Source organism: Pangasianodon hypophthalmus, chromosome 5, assembly GCF_027358585.1.
Source record: "Pangasianodon hypophthalmus isolate fPanHyp1 chromosome 5, fPanHyp1.pri, whole genome shotgun sequence".
In the NCBI taxonomy this organism is placed as follows: domain Eukaryota; kingdom Metazoa; phylum Chordata; class Actinopteri; order Siluriformes; family Pangasiidae; genus Pangasianodon; species Pangasianodon hypophthalmus.
Window position 1 is genome coordinate 18,798,564 of NC_069714.1, and position 20,563 is coordinate 18,819,126.

General features: G+C 38.6%; 1 protein-coding gene across 1 annotated transcript; it reads left to right on the plus strand.

Moving 5' to 3' along the window:
* The first annotated feature begins 1,549 nt into the window (after positions 1–1,549).
* On the plus strand, positions 1,550–20,322 carry ttc21b (tetratricopeptide repeat domain 21B). The gene is made up of 29 exons (XM_026913212.3): positions 1,550–1,720; positions 2,262–2,391; positions 3,851–3,961; positions 4,140–4,306; positions 5,004–5,126; positions 5,417–5,574; positions 6,751–6,835; positions 6,924–7,022; positions 7,571–7,763; positions 9,570–9,667; positions 10,355–10,555; positions 11,737–11,866; positions 11,978–12,135; positions 12,973–13,197; positions 13,311–13,549; positions 13,965–14,037; positions 14,307–14,417; positions 15,521–15,659; positions 15,765–15,871; positions 15,972–16,160; positions 16,466–16,576; positions 16,667–16,748; positions 16,911–17,061; positions 17,665–17,826; positions 18,297–18,492; positions 18,926–19,150; positions 19,532–19,652; positions 19,734–19,801; positions 19,890–20,322. The coding sequence occupies exons 1-29, from the start codon at positions 1,688–1,690 to the stop codon at positions 19,965–19,967; spliced, it is 3,963 nt and encodes a 1,320-aa protein (XP_026769013.3). The 5' UTR covers positions 1,550–1,687; the 3' UTR covers positions 19,968–20,322.
* The last annotated feature ends 241 nt before the right edge of the window (positions 20,323–20,563 follow it).

Sequence of the window (20,563 nt, forward strand, 5' to 3'; positions counted from 1 at the left end):
TAGTCTGAGGTCAATAACAATGTGATTATTTGCACCACTGATTAATTGTGCCCAGTCTAATGATTATATGCCAGCACATGTATGGAATGATATCTGACAGGGTAAGGATTCCATTTGGACAGCATGCGGGCAAACCCCTTGTTGGGCTGGGCTCAGAATTTCCAGCCCGTGTTGTTCTCTACCAGTCCTGACAACCAGAGCTCGGATTTCACGATCAATAGTGTCAAACTGTTGTGTAATGCTCATTGCCACTGATGAGAATAAGCAACATTTCCATTTCACATTACTGTGGGCTTAATGAGAATTGGCTGACATGGGAGTCAAACTAGCAGTCAGTCACAGCTAAATATCTCATCTTTAAACAGTAAAATATTTTAAAACCGATATAGTTGTATGCCATCTCTCAGCTCTAGTGTCCCTGGTTTGATCCTGAGCTCAGGTTACAATCTGTTTGAGTTTTGCATGTTCTCCCTGTGCTCATGCAGGTTTCCTCCCACTGTCCAAAAATGTGATAGACTGAGAGATAGGCAGACTGGCTATTCCAAATTGAATGAGTGTGTGAACATGTGTACATGGTGCCCTGCAAAACCTATGTTCCCAGGATAGGATCATGACCAAGTTAAAGCCATTACTGAAGATAAATGAATAAAATAGTTGTGGAATAAATTAATTTCGCCCCAAGACCTATTCCTTGGCTTTTTCTTCTGCACAGTATAACAAATGAGTGTCTTTTATTAGGCTGTGTATCGCTCCCCTTAGGTATGACTATCATTACAGTCAAATGGGAGCTCCAGGCATTTGTGCAGCATTTGATTTCCTTTCAGAGCCGTGTCATGGGATCTGGCTTATTCCAGTGTAGTGTGTTGAAGACAGTCCTTGACCATGGTCACGGCCCCACACCAAGTTTGCATTCATTCAAAATAATGTACTTTGTGTCAACGTTAAGATCTAGACAGAATGGGGAAGAAAAAGAAAGTGTCTTTAGCGCATGCAAGATATTTACTCTGTTTGGATGCACACAGTTTTGCAAATAATTGTAGTAGTAGGAAGATGGAGGAAAGTCTAATAATAATAATAATAATAATAATAATATATAAATATATATATATATATATATATATATATATATATATATATAGATAGATAGATAGATAGATAGATATAGATATAGATATATAAATAAATAATGGTACTTATAACTCTTAATGCCTTAATGCAGCTTCTCTACCACAATATACTTAACGTACAATATAACTTAACTGGTCCTGGACCTTTGCTGTCTCACAGTTGCGGCAGAAATTAGCAAGCAATAAAAATATCTAAAATGCAAAAAAATATTTCAGTGGATTAAAAAATTAATTTGGAAATGTTAATATAAACATGGGGTGCATCCATGTGGTGCATAAAATGGCACAAAGGCTGGAAGAAAAGTCCTCAACACAGCCATAGCAGTTACAGCCATACCAGTATGCAGGAGTAGGGCGCCATCGTGTGGCCCTGGAAAGAACAGTTAGGAGGGTTTTTTTTTATCCACTTCCTTGTTTCCGGACAAAAAATGGCGGCGGTTGTTTGGTTACCAGGACGCTTTGCTTGATATCCAAGATGGCGAAAAACTAGTCAGAAAGCAATTCCCAAAGCGCTACGTTGAATCTTTATCAGCAGGGATCTGTTTTAAACGGGAACAAAAATGGCTGAAGTTGAGGACGAAGAAATAACACAGGTCAGTCAGTGCTTCAGTGTCTGAGAGAGAGACTGTAGTGCATCCTAACGGATGTGCTTTCTGTCTCTAACACATCCTAATGTTCTACTGTCATTTCCAGTGCAATATAAGTAACATGTTTCATTTTTTGAGGGTGAAATGTTTTGTTTTCTTCCAGTAGACACAAATTTACTTTTTGTTACTTACAGTCAGTGATTTAGCAGCAGCCGTTTGTTTGCTAATGTTGGTAAAAATACACACACACACACACACACATGTATATATATATATATATATGTGTGTCTGTGTGTCTGTGTGTGTATATTTTTACCAACATTACCAACATTAGCGTATATATATATATATATATATATATATATATATATATATATATATATATATATATATATATATATATATATATATAGTACATACATGTATCTCATACTTCACTTAGGACTTTGATGTGTTTATGTTTGATAAGAAAAGACATAAATAGTGTGCATATCCTGTGTAACTTCTTTTAAAAGTGTAAACTAGCCCACATCTTAAATCTTTTCAGGCCCTGATCGTTTATTACTGCCAGGAGAAGTATTCCAATCATGTGTTGAAAGTTTCAAGTGAAGCCCAGCGAAAGTTCAGCAGTAGCCCAATCTACATATTCTTCCATGCCTATGGCCTTCTCATGCAAGGTAAACTGAATACTGTCAAGGGATTTGTCCGTACTGCTAGTGGGCCAGTCAGAGTCAGTGGTTATAACAGCCTGAAATAGAGGCAGCTGAGGGGAGCATACTGTCCTCCTCAAACAGGTTGAACTCTACTGTGAAAGAATCAGCTATTTGTAATACAAGGCAAAAGGATTTTCATCTGAAGTGTTACCTCAGACAAGTGGTGAAATGTAAGCTCCTGATGGCAGTATACAAACAATACAAGACAGGATAAGTAAAAATAAGAATAAAATAAGTAAGAAAATCAGACAAATTATAATAAAAACCATGAGATAGTGTCTTAGTAATGCCGTAAGCCACCAGAACAGCTTCAGTGCACATTGGAACCGATTCCGATGGAAAATTCTCTGGAACTGTTTGATGAAGACCATTTTTCCAATAGTTTTCAAATTTTCCAATATTCCCTCATTTGGTGTTTGGATGATGGTGGTGGAGAGCACTGTCTAACACCTCGCTCCAAAGTCTCCAATAGATTTTCAGTTGGGTCGAGATTTGGTGACTCTGAAGGCCTCTCTGTGTAGTTGTGGATGAGCTGTTGTTGCTAATGGTCTGATCATGTGCTGTGCTGACATTCTCAATCACCTGAGTTCTCTTTTGCCTTTTTTTTATTTTTTATTTTTTTTATTTTATACATATCACCCTAATGCACAAGCTTCACTGTCATTCAGAGTGTGCTCTGGAGTACAATTTCCAGCCCTATTTACTGATGTTACTTCTGCCAGTGTTCCTATTGAACCACATGCCAGTGTTAGCAGTGTTTGTGACTAAAGTTCCTGTGGTCTATGGACCATTTAACTTCACTTAGATCTTTTCCTGTCGCCATCTTGAAATGGAAGTCAACTGGGCCTGCTCAGCAAATTTATACATGACACAGAACATGTATATTGATTAACTGTATCATGCAGTATACCTGTCTGGAAGCATCTGCACAATGTTTCATTCATTCATTTTCAATAAGCACTTTATCTTGTTCAGAGTTGTGGTGGATCTGAAGCCTGTCTCTGGAACAGGGATTCCAGTTCGTCACAGGGCACCGTGTACACACATGTTCACACACTAATTCATACCTAGAGGCAATTTAGCATAGCTAGTCTACCTAGCGGAATGTTTTTGGTACATGGGAGGAAACCGGAGAACCCAGGGGAAATCCATGGATGCAGGCAGAGACAGTAACCTGAGCTTAGGATTGAACCAGGGACCCTGGAGCTGTGAGGTGGCCTTGTTATATTACTCCACTCATTTATTCAGGTTCTTGCTTTAATATATCACCTGTGAGTGTATATAAGCAAATGAGTAATATAAAATTTCCTTCTTTAACACATTCTTGTTTACAGTTTTCAGTAATTTGTGTTCTGTCCCAGGAATTATGAATTAAATTTTGTGTGTGTGCGTGTTTATAGTCCTCTTATGTTTTATTCGGTAGATCATGTACAAGAGGCCATTCAGGAGCTGGAACAGGTGAAAGATAAGAGAGATGTATCATTATGTGCATTGATGGCTCTGGTCTATGCCCAGAAAAAAAGACCTAACCCAGGTAGACACTAATGACCTAACTCACTCACACTGTCACACATTTTTTTAAAAAATCTGTTACAGTTTTGAAACAAGTAATAAATGTGTATTGTTTGAATTCAGGTACATAAGCCAATTTTTCATGAGTAATGTATTCCATTGGGATGTAAATGAATTTGTAATTGTTATATTGGCTTCAGACAGAGACACCATCCAAGAGCTTGATGTGAAGGTTAAAGAGAATCGTAAGACTGCCAGCCCGAAAGCTCTGTACCATGCTGGGATGTTTCTCTGGCTCCTGGGCCGGAATGACAAGGCCAGAGAGTATGTGGACAGGATGATCAAAATCTCCAATGGCTCCACAGAGGTAAAATCTATATTAAGATTTGTATTAAGATCTACAGTAATTAAATTATATCAATGTAATCACTTCTCACAAATAACGAATAAATCATGTAACACAAATGAAATTATCTCAGTCACAATTCACTACTAATTTAATAATTCAATTACCATACAGGCATATTGTTTGTTAGGTTTTGTTTCTGATTAAATTTAGGAACATTTTAATGTCATTTGGTTTGTTCACAGAATATCCTATGGCCCAATGGTGATCCCTTTCAAATGATGGACAGGGTAGCGAGAGGACTGACAAACTCATTATAGCAACAGATGGGATACAGTCATTTAGTGATTGTATATCTAAAAGTGCAATTATATGGTGGGCCAGCGGGCCACATTTCAGCACTGAAACAAAATATATTAATTTTGCTTTAATTAAAGACTTTATTTTATTATGAATCTTTGACACAATAGAACAAGATATTATAGTATTTTATTTCTGACCAACAAGGGCTACTTAATGACTGACCACCCAATTGTAGTTAAATTAAATTAAGCTCTTTACACCAACACTGATACATGAAATCAGTGTTGAAAACACCATCTAATAACACGTAAAGTGAACAGTACACTTCCCAAATTGTTGGGCACCATGGACAAAATTTAACCCCTTTTATATGTCAGTGTATCCCAGACTGTCTAATGACTAATGTGTGTTTTAGGGGTTGATACTGAAAGGCTGGATAGACCTGACTTCTGGTAAAGATGGCTACACCAAGAAATCTGGAAAATACTTTGACGAAGCTCTGAAAGAGAAAATCAATATTTTTGCTCTGATGGGAAAGGTAATTATGAAAAACAAAATATGATCTGTAGTGTTTTCTCCTGTATTCTATTTCTACACTTGCTGGGGATGTCTTAGCATTATTAATTACTGGCTGAAGTTGGGAGTTTTCTTATTCCACATTATATGTGGAAATATTACTATGGGATATGGACATTCAACAGCTAAAAGAACGATAACTAGGATGCAGTTCTTGGCATTTGGCAGCTTCACACAATTATCACACAAATATGACACATTATCTCATTTCCAGACACTTAGAGGTCTATTATACCTCTTGTTTCCTTGCAGGTGCAGTATAATGAGGTCCGTCAGAATTACTCTGGTGCCTTAGAGACGGTTAACCAGGTCATTGTCAGTTACCCATCATTCACACCTGCTCTGGTGAAGAAGATGAAGCTTCTGTTGAACCTGCAGGACTGGGAACAGACTGTGGATGCTGCTCAAAGGTATCACCTCTGTTACTGCTTTGTTTACTTCTGGCCTCAGATCAACAGGTTGTTTCTACTGAATTTTATATACATATGTTAGTTTAAATACACTGAGCCTGTTGTATGTTCCTGACTTCTAACCAGACAAACACAAAAACACTGAAAAGTCATTAGGCCAAGGCAGGGCCGTGGGAGTCAGTCTGTGTTTGAGTGTAAATGAAAATCAAATGTGATGCCACAGATCCAGGCTGAAAGACTGGGCCATTGTTTTGTTCTCCTCTCCCTGTTGGATGAGGGCCAGTGGGAGGTAGAATCAAAGGAGCCTTTGAGGCCGAGCCCAAAAGCCACACATTTCTAAGAGTGCACTGCTGCGGGGGTGTGTGAGGGGAGAAAGACCATTCACTCTGTGGTTTAGGATTTGGTAGTGCCAGTGTACCAGCTCCTCCTGAAAGCAAAGACTCATACACTCATTCTTTCCCCATTAAAATGCTTTTTCCATGAGGATGATCTCCAGAATGAAAAATCCTTGGCCAGTTCTATTGTTGTATGCCATGTTGCACATCTTGAATTTTGAAAGTTAGCCATAACATAAAGTAGACAATTAAAATAAAGGAAGCCCCAAACAAGCAAGGTATTCAGTACAAAAGTTTGCATACCCTTAAGACGAAAAGATGAAACTGCAACATAACAATTAGTGTATTGAGTATTACAGATGTTCTTTTATTAATAATGACGAATAACAAAAATGGCCAAATAGTATATGTTAACATACTTATGTGGGTTGAATGTGTAATATACTGTAAATACTGCCTCAGTGTACTGTCATGCACTGCCGTAAACATATTTTAAAAACTAGTTTTCTGTTGATTTTGCCTTATGTTTTGAATTGTAGTCTTGTTACAGAACACACATTTCATTTTTTAATATTTTGGTTAAAAGTGAAATGTGGGTGTACAAAACACCAGATTGTTTTGTACGTAAGTATATATAAAAGTTCGTGAGCTTGTTTTTAAAAATGTATACAGTTACATGTACAGTATATTACAGAGAACTGTGTTGCTGAGTAATTTGCTATATGGATATAGTTCCAGAGGTTTATCCTTTTTTATGGGGACAGAGACTTTTATACATAAAGAGTACTCCTTAATAATGATATAATATGTTATGTCCATTTTGCTCAACTTTTATCTTTAGACTTCTTCAGAAAGACCGAAGCAACCTGGAGGGACTGAGAATGCTAGCACTGCACTCGCTCTGCCGAGAAGGAGACATTGGGGAGGTCTGACACCTACTCTTATACTTAAAATTAAAGTCAGCTTAGTTCAATTAGGCAAAATAATATTAAAATCTGTGTTTTGTGTTTGCAGTCAGTGAAGCAGTTGTTGACCCTTATCAGCAACCTGGACTCACAAGAGTCTAACAACCCAGAACTTCTTTACAGAATGTCTTTAGCTTTCACTCGAGGGGTAAGGTCTCTTACTAATTCATTGATCATAGGCATGGTTAAGCATCTCACCTTTGTTACCAAAGTAACAAAAATATACAAAATTGCATAACAGCATTTTTCTGAGATATCATGGGTATTATCATTACAAAGTACTGACACTGGAGACTGCTTCCAAAAATGGTAATTAAACATTTTGCATTAGGGTCCACCATACAATTCACTGTGTAAATTGGTACTGTATAATAATACATATAACATATTAGAATACGGTAAAATAAACCTTGCAGCTGGAACTACTGTCAGAGCTGCTGTTATAGAAAATATATCAAAATCTTTTGACCAGTCCGAATCAAAGTCATTATTGAACTAATATATTTTCGAATTTTAAGTACTGTTTTACTAGCACACCTAAACATTGTTATATACATTTTATTTATGCCATATTGCCCTATGTTCAGATGATACATCGACCTGTGATCGAGGACCTTAGTATGCGTTATAATAATATTATTACAGTTACTGTAGTGCACCGTATTCTCCTCACTGATAATGTAATCCTGTCTACAGTGTGGAAGAGCAGAAAAGGTTCTGCAGCACACACATACACTAGTGGAGCGAGCATTCTCTCTGGCGTCGGGTGATGCAGAGCTGGCCACTGAACTGGGCTACCAGCTGGTCCTTCAGGGCAGAACCAAGGAGGCCATAAAGTGGTACAAAACTGCCATGACATTGGATGAGAGCAGTGTCTCTGCTCTGATAGGTAAGAATTCATTAATTTCGAAGAATGAATTCCTTTTATTCCTCAACTCTCAAGACAAGTCATGAGAAAGTCAACAGGCATCACTGCAACTTCAGCACAATTGATCCAGTCTCTTTTCATGACTAGTTACTTTATGTGAGATAGTCAAAGACTCTTTATTTACTAAGATGAAGTAAATAAAAATGATGTAAGCAAAATGATGCACAATAAAAGATAGAAATTTGATAAGGTAATGTTTGCCTGGTGTATAATTAACACTTTCCCACTGAAATTTTGAGATTTGTAAGTGAATATCAGGGACTTGCAGCCTGAATTGGTTTTAGGACTATCAATATTGACATTTTTTAGTGTCATAGTACCAATTATAATTTGGTAGAATATTTATGACCAAGTTGAGAATCTGAGGTCAGCTGTAGGGCTAAGCAATATGGCATTTTGATATCATATTAATATCATCATATATTAACATTATGATACATTTTTTCTAAATTTCGTGGGCATCTTAAGATATCAGTATGTTTATAATGCCATTTACTCACTGTAACAAATAACTGATTGGTTATGAAAATCTATTTAGTCAGTTGTTTAATAACCCTTTTCATTGTTAATTGCTCTACATTTTTTGCAAATGTTAAATTGTCTCTGAGGTTGGTTTTTCTTTAATATGGCTCCTCTATGTTCTGGGTACTTTGTTTTATATATTGTGTGTTGAGAAAATGTCTTCAAGTATCTCAATATCTTTTTTTTTTTTCTACATTGCTCACCCCTTACCGATTGTAATTGGATCCCACTGTAGCCCTCTGGATTTTGGAACAAATGCAATAAGTGATTTAGCAGAATACATTCATCCAAAGTTTCTGATGCATAACTGTATTTTTTCCCCCATTTTTCTCCCATTTTGGTCACCTGACAATTCCCACTCACCAGTCAGATCTCCCCTAACATGGGACAGCCACACTATATGGCCAAAAGTTTGTGGACACCTGACCATCACACCCACATGTGATTCTTCCCCAAACTGTTTGACAAGTTTGGAAACTCTCAGTTGTCTTGAATGTATTTGCTTGCTGTAGCATTTCAATTTCACTTCACTTGAACTAAGGGGCCCCAGACATATTCCTGCATGACAATGCCCATGTGCACAAAGCTAGAGCCATGAAGACATGGCTTTCCAAGTGGGAAAAACTTGAGTGATCCGCACAGAGCCCTGACCTCAACCCCACTGAACATCTTTGGGATGAACTGGAAAACCAGCTGTGCCCCAGGTTTTCTTGTCCAACATCAGTGCCTGATCTCAATAATGCTCTTGTGGCTGAATGCGCAAATCCCCACAGCCATGCTTCAAAAACTAATGGTCTTCCCAGAAGAGTGAAGATTATTGTAACAGCAACGGGGGACTACATCTGGAAATCTGTTCAACAAACACATATGAGTATGATGGTCAGATGTTCACAAACCTGTGGCCATATAGGGTACCAGCCAGAGGGGAGGGTGAAGGTTAACACGTGCTTCCTCTGAAACACAAGCCAGTCAACCTGCTCAATGCTGCTTGGCTGGGTAATACACTTGGAGGAGAGAACTATCTGCCCTTTACTGCGTACATAAGGTCACAGACATCCGCAATTGGCTAGTGTCACTGTAATTAATGAGGAGAGAGCATGGCCAGGTTTGCTCGCTTGGCTCCTGGCCATGGATGGCTGTGGCATCGTTGGGATTCGAACTTGCGATGTCCTGAAGAGCAGGTGAACATTGCTGTGCCACTCAGGAATGATTGGACTCTGTTTTAAAGACCTTTATGTTCTGCAGGTATTATTCACTGCCAGTTGAGTGAGGGTCACCTGCAGGATGCTGAGCAGCAGCTCGAGTTTCTTACTGAAATTCAGCAATCCATCGGCAAATCAGCGGTGAGTCACCAAAAACATGGATTTCAGCTCAACAGGCCATGACACTGACTTTCTCCAGATTTTCTTTCCATATTTTTTTTTATTAAAATGTTCATGTATGCATTTTCAAATATATTTTTAATATATACTGGTAGTTGGTATGGCATGGTAGTTCTCTTTCACAGACACTCATATGCCATTTGCAACACCAAGATGCAAGTCAGGAACTAAATGCATTACTCTGTTAGAAGCCAAAGAACCTAGAAGCCAAAAAACTTTTCAAGTACTTGGAAAATCATTTGTGAATTTTATTAGATATTGGTCATTCCCATATGTTGACGTTGTTATGCACACTGTAATAGGGTAATGCTGAATCACATTTTGCAATGGCTTATTTTGTTGAGTTGCTCAATGCTTCAGGCAGTCCTCTTTAAATCCCCTTTAAATAATTCACATACAGCTGTGATTCACTGATGCAGCCACTTGTGTATTATTTACATTGAGTCATCTGTAGTGTGTAACGTCTTCCATTCAGACATGTGAGGCTCTTCTTATTGACATCAGTTGGACACAGTATGTGCTCAGCTGAGCTGCAGAAGTGAGCACACAGTGTACTCTCCAGCTACTAAGTCTCCACTACTAGTTAAGTTGACCAACGTTTTGACTAGTATCTTTTTTAGATGTTTTGTATGTTGCTGTGTGTATTAGGAGCTGATGTATTTGCGGGCAATCCTGGCCATTCGGAAGCGGAAGTCTCAGGATGAGGTGACCAAGCTGCTGAATGTCACTGTGGACACACACTTCTCCACTCTGCAGGGCCTGCCACTCAGTGTAGAATACTATGAGAAACTCAACCCTGATTTCCTGCTGGAGATCGCAAAGGAATACCTGGCACTCTGTCCTGCCAAGGTCCGTCTCGCATGACATGCAGACAGATACATTGACTACAACCACTGTTTCAAAATATATAGTTGAGTACAAAAGTTTGTATCCCCCTTGTTTTCTGGTTGAAAATTTATTTTACAATATATATGCAAAACAGTATGCATGTTTTACCATTTTACCATTTACAACATGACCTGAATATGAGTCTTAAGTCTGCAGTTCCCTTTGATTAGCAAGCTCAAAGGTTTGCATCCCCATTGAATATCTTGTTGGTTTCAAGGGATTTACAAACTTTTGCACTCAACCCTATACTGCATGGCAGTCTTCTCAGTGTATGGATATTAACATGCTGGCAATTGTGTGTTTACTTTTCTTGTACTAATTCATGCACCTGGTAGCAACCTAAATTTAACCCAGTTTGCTCTGATTAATTCTACTGGGATATATTTATCAGTGATAAACTGCTAATGCTAGCGACTATCGCACAAGCATTATTAACCAATCCAAAAGCTAGATCACACATGCTAGCAGCTAATCCAGACACTGACTGGCTAGATGCAAAGACAAGTAGCAAACCAAAACAAGGTATAGGTAGAAACTGTGCTTAATGGGTTAGATCAACACATACCTGCTAGAACTGATGAAGACAATTTAATGCTGTGTTTGGAATAAGCTGAAATAGTGAGTGTAGGAAAGTATATTTATGAGCTACAAAATGAGCAGACTCTTCTCTGTGAGCAGAGGTGGACCAGGCTACTGCCAATGAATCTTAAGGAATTACAACATCAAGATACAGTCACACTAAGTGCCTCCTGATGGGATTATTATATTATATTATATATATTATATTGCCTATAATTAATGTCGACTGGAATTTAATGACAAATTTAAGAAAATTTGGTTGGGGGGGCGTGGTTTGGAAATTAAAAAAAAAAAAACTGTCAGGCTCCAATAAATAGCCAGAATATTTCAGTAATATGTCTATTTTTATTATTTTTTTTGTGAACCTACAGCTGGGCGGGTGGATGGGTGTGGTGGTCAGTTTACATTTTTACAGTAAAGGGTCCCTGACAAGAAAAGGTTTGCGATCCCCTGCTCTAGAAAGTATTTGTTATAAAGTTTAGTAGCACTCTGTAGCCATGTATTTTCTTTTTTGCATGTGTTACTGCAAAAACGGATGGTCTGTCTTATTCTCGACCCCTCAGCCTCCAGCCCAGGGCCAGGCTCCTGCTCCTCAGCTACAGCATTGTGCAGCTGTGCTGGACACGGTTGTCAAGATTGTCCCTGGACTCCTCCAGGCTGTGTTCCTGATGGCAAAAGTCAGGTTTCTGTCAGGTGAATGTTTAAATTCAACAGTTTCTTTTTCTGAAACAAACATTGGGTTTCTCATGAGTTCATGTAGCTCTTGCTAGCATTTTTGTTGACCCTGATTTTTGTCCTGTTTAGGGAACATAGAGGCAGCTCAGAGCAGTCTGCAGCATTGTTTGGAACAGAAACCCTCCTTTGCAGATGCCCACCTCCTCATGGCACAAATCCATCTCATCCAGGGCAACTTCAAACTCTCTTCTCAGTCTCTAGAGCTCTGCCTCAGCCACAACTTTGAGGTGACAGTGGAATTTTCTTTCCAAACACAGTTACAAACACATAGAGTCTACTCCACAATAATTGACACTCCTACAAGAGTACGAAACTTATTATATAAAATAAAGTTACAAACAAGGATTCAAATAATCTGCTCAAATATTGAGGAAAATACTTATCTTTCCTATAAGCAAGCATTCTCGCAGACATTTCCAGATAGTATAAAATAGTAAGATAAAACTAAAGTCATTTCATAAGAAAATAGCACAATTTTAGAATTGCATCGTTTAGTTAATTAAATTCTGTGTTTGGAGAGGTGGTACAAATGGCTCCAACATTGCTAAGCATTACAGGAAAAAGGTGTTATTTTGTATCAGGAAGGCTTCAGCAAATGTGAATTGTGATGTCTCCGATATTTTCGAAACCTGTGTTCTGCAGGAAAAACACACTCCTTAGGAAAATGAAAACAGTTATGAAAATGTTTGTCCATTTTCATCAAGGCTGCCAGTAAATTGAGAACTGACTGATTTGGTTGTGAGTTTGCTGTAAAGATGAACACATATTCAATTAACCTCTTATTCTTTTTAAATGTGGCAGTACATACATTTTACTTCTCTATGTAAAAGATATTTAAGGCAACCTATTCAGATAACTATTTGCTGTAATTCAGCATACTACACGGTTGTTCCTCTTCTTTCATTCCTCTTTATACTGTTAGTTCCTACAAAAACACCTCACAAGACCTCTCTGTTCTCTCTCTCTCTCTCTCTCTCTCTCTCTCTCTCTGTGTGTGTGTGTGTGTGTGTGTGTGTGTGTGTGTGTGTGTGTGTGTGTGTGTGTGTGTGTGGTGTGTGGAGCAGGTAAGGGAGCACCCTCTGTATCATCTGATTAAAGCTCAAACACAGAGAAAGATGGGTGAGCTGCAGGAGGCCATTCAGACACTTCAGTTGGCCATGAGTCTGCCAGGAGTGAAAAGAGTAGGTTCCTCTGCCAAAACCAAAGCCAGGAGAGTAGAGCTCAGCACAGCAGACTGCGTTTCTGTGTATCTGGAGCTGGCAGAAGCACTCTGGCTCAATGGAGAACAGGTAATGAGAGGTTAAAGTGACTTGGCTTAACTGTTGCTGCTTAAGTATTTTATCTACACCATTCAATATATTTGTGCTATGATGAACTCAGAAACCTGATGTGTTAACCACAGCATGAGGCAGCTAAAGTGATGCAGGATGCTATAAATGAGTTTACTGGTACTCCTGAGGAGCTGCGCGTCACCATCGCTAACGCCGACCTTGCGCTGCTAAGGGGGGACACGGAACTTGCACTGAGCATGCTTAGAAACATCACACAGGAGCAGCCCTACTTTGTGCAGGCCACGGAGAAAATGGCCGATGTCTACCTGAACCACAGGAAGGAGAAACGACTGTATATAAGCTGCTATAGGTGAGGGGGAACTACATACCACTCCTCAATATTTAAATGACAACTGAACAGACAGATATCAATAAAATAAAATTATAATATACTGTATTATTAATGCCCTGCAATGGACTGGCGTCCCATCCAGGGTGAATTCTCTCTTCTTGCACCCAGTGTTTGCACTGGGATTGGCTCCAGATCCACCATGACCTGACCTAGGCAAACCGCCGATATGAGAATCTCTATCTCATATGCTCAGACACACACACACACACACACACACACACATATTAGAAAAGACATACCCCCTGTTTCTTGTCTGTCACTCAAATACTCAATTTTGCTTTGTTTAATTCTCTCTCTCCACACACACACACATAAACACACCTGCATTTATTGCATTCTAATGGAAAACTAAAAATATCTATGTTTTTAACAGGGATTTGGTGGAAAAGATGCCCAGCTCACATACATACTTACTATTAGGAGATGCCTATATGAACATCCAAGAGGTTGGTATTAAATTACCTTATGCATTACACATAACCTTTATTTGTATGTTCATTGAAATGGATAGGAACCAAATAATTTGACTGAATAGGGCATGAGTGATCAGAAAATATTGTTAAGCAATATTTGCTCAAAAACCATTGTACAAATGTTTACACTACGATAAATGTATTGTATTAGTTTATTTAGAGGAGTGGCTCAGTCAGGAATATCAGGTTTTGAAGCTCTCACGTTAACTACTGTGTCTGAACATGAAAATGTGATCTCTCAGCCTGAGATGGCCATTGAGGTTTATGAGCAGGCTTTGAAGAGAAGCCCTAAAGATGGTGCTGTGGCTAGCAAGATTGGAAAAGCTCTTGTCAAGACCCATAACTATGTTAAGGTAAGCAAGGGACGAGACACCATTCCTATCATATTGTTCACCAAAACATCCTCTCCCGTAGTGTATATACAAGCTGGATATTTCATCAGTCTTGAATCTTTCTTTGTACTTAAAAAAAAATCTCTATCATGGTATATAATTTTTCAAACAGAATAAATGTGCTTAACTTGAATTAATTACCAGACAACTCCTCCTCATATGTTTTATACCCAACATGATATTAAATGACCTTCATGTGCAAGCAGCTCGACCCACTACTGTCTATAAAATACCTTATAAGAATATTTGGTCTATCTGACGCCTTGAATGCTAAACAGAGACGTATTTAAAGAAATACACTTGAGTACACAGAGAATAAAATACACAGATAACATTAAACTGGTTCTGTCAGAGACCAAAAGAATAAAACAAAACAATTAAGTATGTACAGAACTCAGCAGCAGTTTGCTCATCATACTTTTTACATTACCATACATTTTATCCCCATACATTCAGAAATTTGCCCATATTACTTCTGTTTTTTTTTTTGTTTTTTTTTTTTTCATTTCAACCACATTCAGGTTAAAATAATCATTTGTACTTACAACACATTCTATAGCTTTTCTCCCACTTATCTGCACTCTTCCAGCCATATACTCTCACGTGCCCTCTTATGACATCTGCTATCACCACCCCTCATACTCATCTATCCTTCATGGGTGGTAGATTATTCAGTGCACTTGCCTCTAAACTTTGGAAGACTCTTCCACATCAGATCCTACAATAGCCTCACCTTTTTCAAAGCCAAACTTCAAAGTCACAACTTCTTCCCCTAACTAGTTATGCCACTACACTATATTATTACTTGTTCCCACCCTGCCAGCTTCATTTTTATGGAGTTCTAAGTCTGCTTATGTATTAATGCGTACTTTTATCTTTTATTCTAATCGCTTAAATCTAAAGTGTTCTTGGTTGTGAGAAAATGCTATAAACAAAACTCTATTATTATAAAATTTACATTTCTTGACAATCACTGGTGTCTGTGACCATGAATCCCACCCTGCTGTGCTATCAAGATAAAGCAGAGGTACTCCAGAAGTGTTTTTTTTTTTTTTTTCTTTCAGGCCATAAACTATTATGAGGCTGCTCTTAAGAGTGGTCAGCAGAGCTTCTTGCGCTATGATCTGGCTGAACTGCTCATGAAGCTAAGACAGTATGAACGCTGTGAGAAAGTTCTGCATGAGGCTCTCTCACATGACCCTGGTGAGACCTTAATGCACATAACAGCTCTGCATGCAAGCAGACTTTTACAACAGATATTTAAGCATCTCTTAACTACTCTGTGTTTAATTTTCTGTGTTTATTTAGTGAATGAACTGCCTTTGCTAACAGAAGACTGCCGTTACCTTGTACTGCTGGCCAAGATTCAGAGCAAAGTCAATAAAAATGATGAGGCGTTGCTTTCTTTACATCGTGTGAGTCTGCTGTCGTTTATTACTGATGGGTTATTTGTCTGTGTGATCCAGCTTATTTCAGGAAGCGCTGTAATTATCATTGACTGATGTGTTTGATCAGGCGAGAGATGTGCAGGCGAAGGTGCTGAAGCGTGTTCAGTTGGAGCAGCCTGATGCAGTGCCCATGCAGAAGCAGCTTGCCTCCGAGATCTGTGGTGAAATTGCCAAGCACTGCAGCCACCAACGTGGCTATGAGAGAGCCGTCAAGTTCTACAAAGAAGCGCTTGTGTACTGTGAGAGTGACAGCAAGGTCAGCACGGTTAAATCAGTGTGTGCAGTGTGCTCCTCTCTCTGCAGCTGTGTCTCAGGACCCTTTCAGATCTCGCTGTGGGTGTGATGTGGCTTATTGTGGGATGTTTCAAGATGGATGTTTAATATAAAGTATTTTAAATGATCTGGTGATTATCACAATTTGAAAAGTTTGCTCTTGTGTTCTGTTTAATTTTTTTTATCATAATATGTGGTATTATTAATTATGTGGTATTCTGTTGTAGGAAGCTTAATGTCTCTTTTTTGACTTTAGTTTTTTTTTCCCCTGTCTTTCTGTTAAAACAGGTAATGTTGGAGCTAGCTCAGCTGTATCTAACTCTAGATGATGTAGAGGCCTGCCAGCAGCAGTGCAGTGTCATCCTGAAGAACGACCCAGTCAATGAGGCAGCAACACTGGTTAGTCTCTCAACAATACCTCCCTGTTTGCTCAATATGTTTTTGTCTACAAGCCGCAATTTACCTGTGTTCTGTGCTTTGTGTCTGTAGATGATGGCTGATCTGATGTTCAGGAAACAGGACTACGAACAGGCAGTTTTCCACTTTCAGCAGCTACTGGAGAGGAAACCAGGTGTGACAGTTTTTATCTCCCATATCGAACTGCCAGTCTTTATTAAGTCCATCCAGCAACCCATCAGAATGAGAAAGTGATGAGAGAAACCTGAGTACAGAGCTATGTGCTGGCCTGCTGTGGCTTTGTTTTGATGTCTTTCCCATGTCTAATCTCCCTTAGACAACTATCCAACACTGTCCCGGCTGATTGACCTGCTGCGCAGAGCTGGCAAACTGGAAGAGATTCCCAGGTTTCTGGATATGGCTGAAAAACACTCACCAAGGGCCAAATTTGAGCCAGGGTACAACTACTGCAGAGGCCTTTACTTGTGGTAAGGATAAAGAGTAAAATTCAGTGAGGCAGACAAATGTGTTACAACTAATTTTTTTAATGTATTGCTTTTCACTCAGTTCAATCATTATCATTTATAGATTTTTCTACATCTCATACTTTATAATATGACTAAAATTAGTCTGGGACCACAGATCATTACTGAAGTTTTCACTGTGCTTGCAGGAAAGCCCTAATCTCATTACTTGTTGTAAATGGAGCAAATGCAGTGTCCTCTTGTTTCTCCACCTAGACATTACATTTAGCACCCTCAAACATCACCATCCCTAGTTTCTCCATGTGTAGAAAACTGTAATTGTTCTATATAGAACCCTACAATAGATGGTTTAAAATTAGAAAGCTGGAACCATTAACCATCTTGTGGAACCATGAGAAAGCTTCCTCTAAATCTGTAATGTTAAAAGTTTATATGATCAGTCTCAGTACTTTTAATCAATATATCCATGTGATATTCATAAATGATTATAAAAAATATTTGACAAACAAGCATTTATTGCTTGTTCATGGTCTTTTAAATGCAGTCTGAAATGAATCTGACATAACAGAGAAATTAATGAGATTATCCTTACACTGTATGTCTCAGGTACACTGGTGAACCCAATGAGGGTTTGCGTCACTTCAATAAGGCTCGTAAGGACAATGACTGGGGTCAGAATGCAGTGTACAACATGATTGAGATTTGCTTAAACCCGGATAATGAGACAATGGGAGGTGAGGTGTTCGAGAACCTGGATGGAGACATGGGGTGAGTAAATACAGAGGCACTACACAACTTTAGCTGTAGAGTATTTCAGTGAGGTAAACAGAAAGTAAAACAATCAAGACAAGATTTGTATAATACAATCAGAATTTAGTATATGGCTTAATCATTCATGTTAGATCAAACATGAGCAAATAATCATGATAGTGGTAAAGTTAGCTTTATGTAGCATGGTATTATTCATTCCTTTTTTGCTACTACTATATATTGGCCAAAGCATTATATAAAATAAAGATGTAAATATTTTAAAATGATGTTAAGAATATTTAGTGAAACCAAGGCATTGTAAATGTGTTAAAATAATGGTTAGTCTAAAAGTCATTAGTGGTAGCAACCTTCATACATGCAAACATAGTCAGCGTGTCATGCTCTACTTCAGTTGTTTGGTTAAAGGGTTTGAAGCAAATTAAGTAAACTTGGTGCTTTATGTACTGATTAATAATTTGCCATACCAGGAACTCCACGGAGAAGCAGGAGTCAGAGCAGCTGGCAGTGCGAACAGCAGAGAAACTGCTGAAGGAGCTGAAGCCTCAGACCCCTCAAGGCCACACGCAGCTACGCATCCTTGAGCATTACTGTTACCTGGCTACCAAGCAGAAGGCCAACGTGGAGAAAGCTCTTGGAGTGTTCATTGACATTGCAAACAGTGAGGTGTGCAAAAACCTGATGGACAGGATTAATTGTACACAAGCGTCCATATAAATCTACACACACTCATATCCACATGGGCACACACCTTGGTAAACATAACTGTGATAACATTTTGGGCTTAGGAACTCAGTGTCACAGTCTACACTTTCACTGATAAGGTTCCTGTTGAGAATAGATCTTTAAAACAGAGTAGTAAAGTATTTGGGTATATTTTAAGTATTTTTTTGTACTTTTAGGAACAAGTTGCTTTTTACAACAAACTGAATAATTTACATTCTTTCATTCATCCATCCATGTATCCACCCACTCACCCATTCATTCATTCATTCATTCATTCATTTCTCTTCAGTGTTTTATTCTGGTGAGGGTCATGGTGGATCCCATGATTACATCATTGTAATACTGACTCCTTCCTCACTCTTCTGTACCACAGAAAGATCATGTCCCTGCACTGTTGGCGATGGCCACAGCCTACATGATCCTCAAACAGACTCCTCGAGCCAGGAACCAGCTGAAACGCATTGCCAAGATGAATTGGAACATTATTGATGCCGATGAGTTTGAGAAGAGCTGGCTGCTGCTGGCAGACATCTACATCCAGTCCGGCAAATATGACATGGCAGGAGAGCTGTTAAAACGCTGCCTGCGCCACAATAAGGTTAGCATTGTCTTTTTAAAAAATGTGGTTATGATATCGTAATCTTGATCTTAGCTTATACCTGGAGGGAATACTTTATTTGTCGGGTTCTGTTGAAACTTTGGGGAAAATGGGGAGAAATGGCTCTGTCTGGGAATAAAGTGGTATCTTCATAATAAGACATGCAATAAAAAAAATTTAGTGTATTTTAGAACCTTGAGGTCTCTGAAATCTTATTTCTTTGATATACCATAAAAGGAACCTTTGGTTATGAAGATGAGGTATGTTGCTACTCCATCCATCTATCCATACATCCATCCTTCCTTCCTTCCTATTGTAACTGTAATATTAAAAGTAATATTGTTACAAATCTCTGATTATTATCTATCTATTTTTCCATAGTCATGCTGCAAAGCTTATGAATACATGGGTTACATCATGGAGAAGGAGCAATCTTTCAGGGATGCAGCCATGAACTATGAACTGGCCTGGAAATATGGCAATCAGACCAATCCAACCATCGGTATGTTGTTCAGTTGTTCTTCTTGCTAAATTTCCTTGGCTCTTGAAGTTGTTGGTATTTATATTTCAGTATTCGTTACAGGGTACAAACTTGCTTTCAACTATTTGAAGGCAAAGAGACATGTCGATGCCATAGATGTTTGTCACAAAGTGAGTAATTATTTCCTCATGATTTTTTTTCTGACTAAAAAAAAACATTACATCAAAAGCTGAGTAACTGAGAATCTTGTTCCTTCAGGTCTTGGATGCACACCCAAACTATCCAAGGATAAGAAAGGACATTTTGGACAAAGCAAGAGCTGCTTTGAGATCTTGAAATGGTGTGTGTGTGAGCGTGTGTGCGCGTGTGTGTGTGCGCGTGTGTGTGTGCGCGTGTGTGTGTGCGCGTGTGTGTGTGCGCGTGTGTGTGTGCGCGTGTGTGTGTGCGCGTGTGTGTGCGCACGTGTGTGTATGTCCTCTTGTCTGTGTTATTTGTCTGAAAACCAGAAATGTGTTAGCATCCTATACAGTGGTGTTTATAAATGGTGATATACTTTAGTATTACCTTTTTAACTGCTATTTGAGATTTTGGTGTGACTGCTGTTTTAAGTCATTATTCTCAATGATTCTGTATTAAATTGTTTGTCCAGAAAAATAATTGTTATATTAAAAAAAAGAGATCCATAATGTTATGTCTATACTTCTAATATGACTCTACATTAAAGAATGATTTCTGTACAGCACAAATTGAATCACTAAGCACAAGGCTCATTTAATTTGTAATTTTGTTTAACCTCCAGTGAGTAGGGATTAAATTAGACTACAGGAAGCTCTCTGAACTTTCAGTCTGCCCATCTTTTCACTGTCAGGGAGACTGAGCCCTTTTGTTTTCTTTCTCAAGACATCCTCTCTCTCCTCTGTCCTATTCAAGCC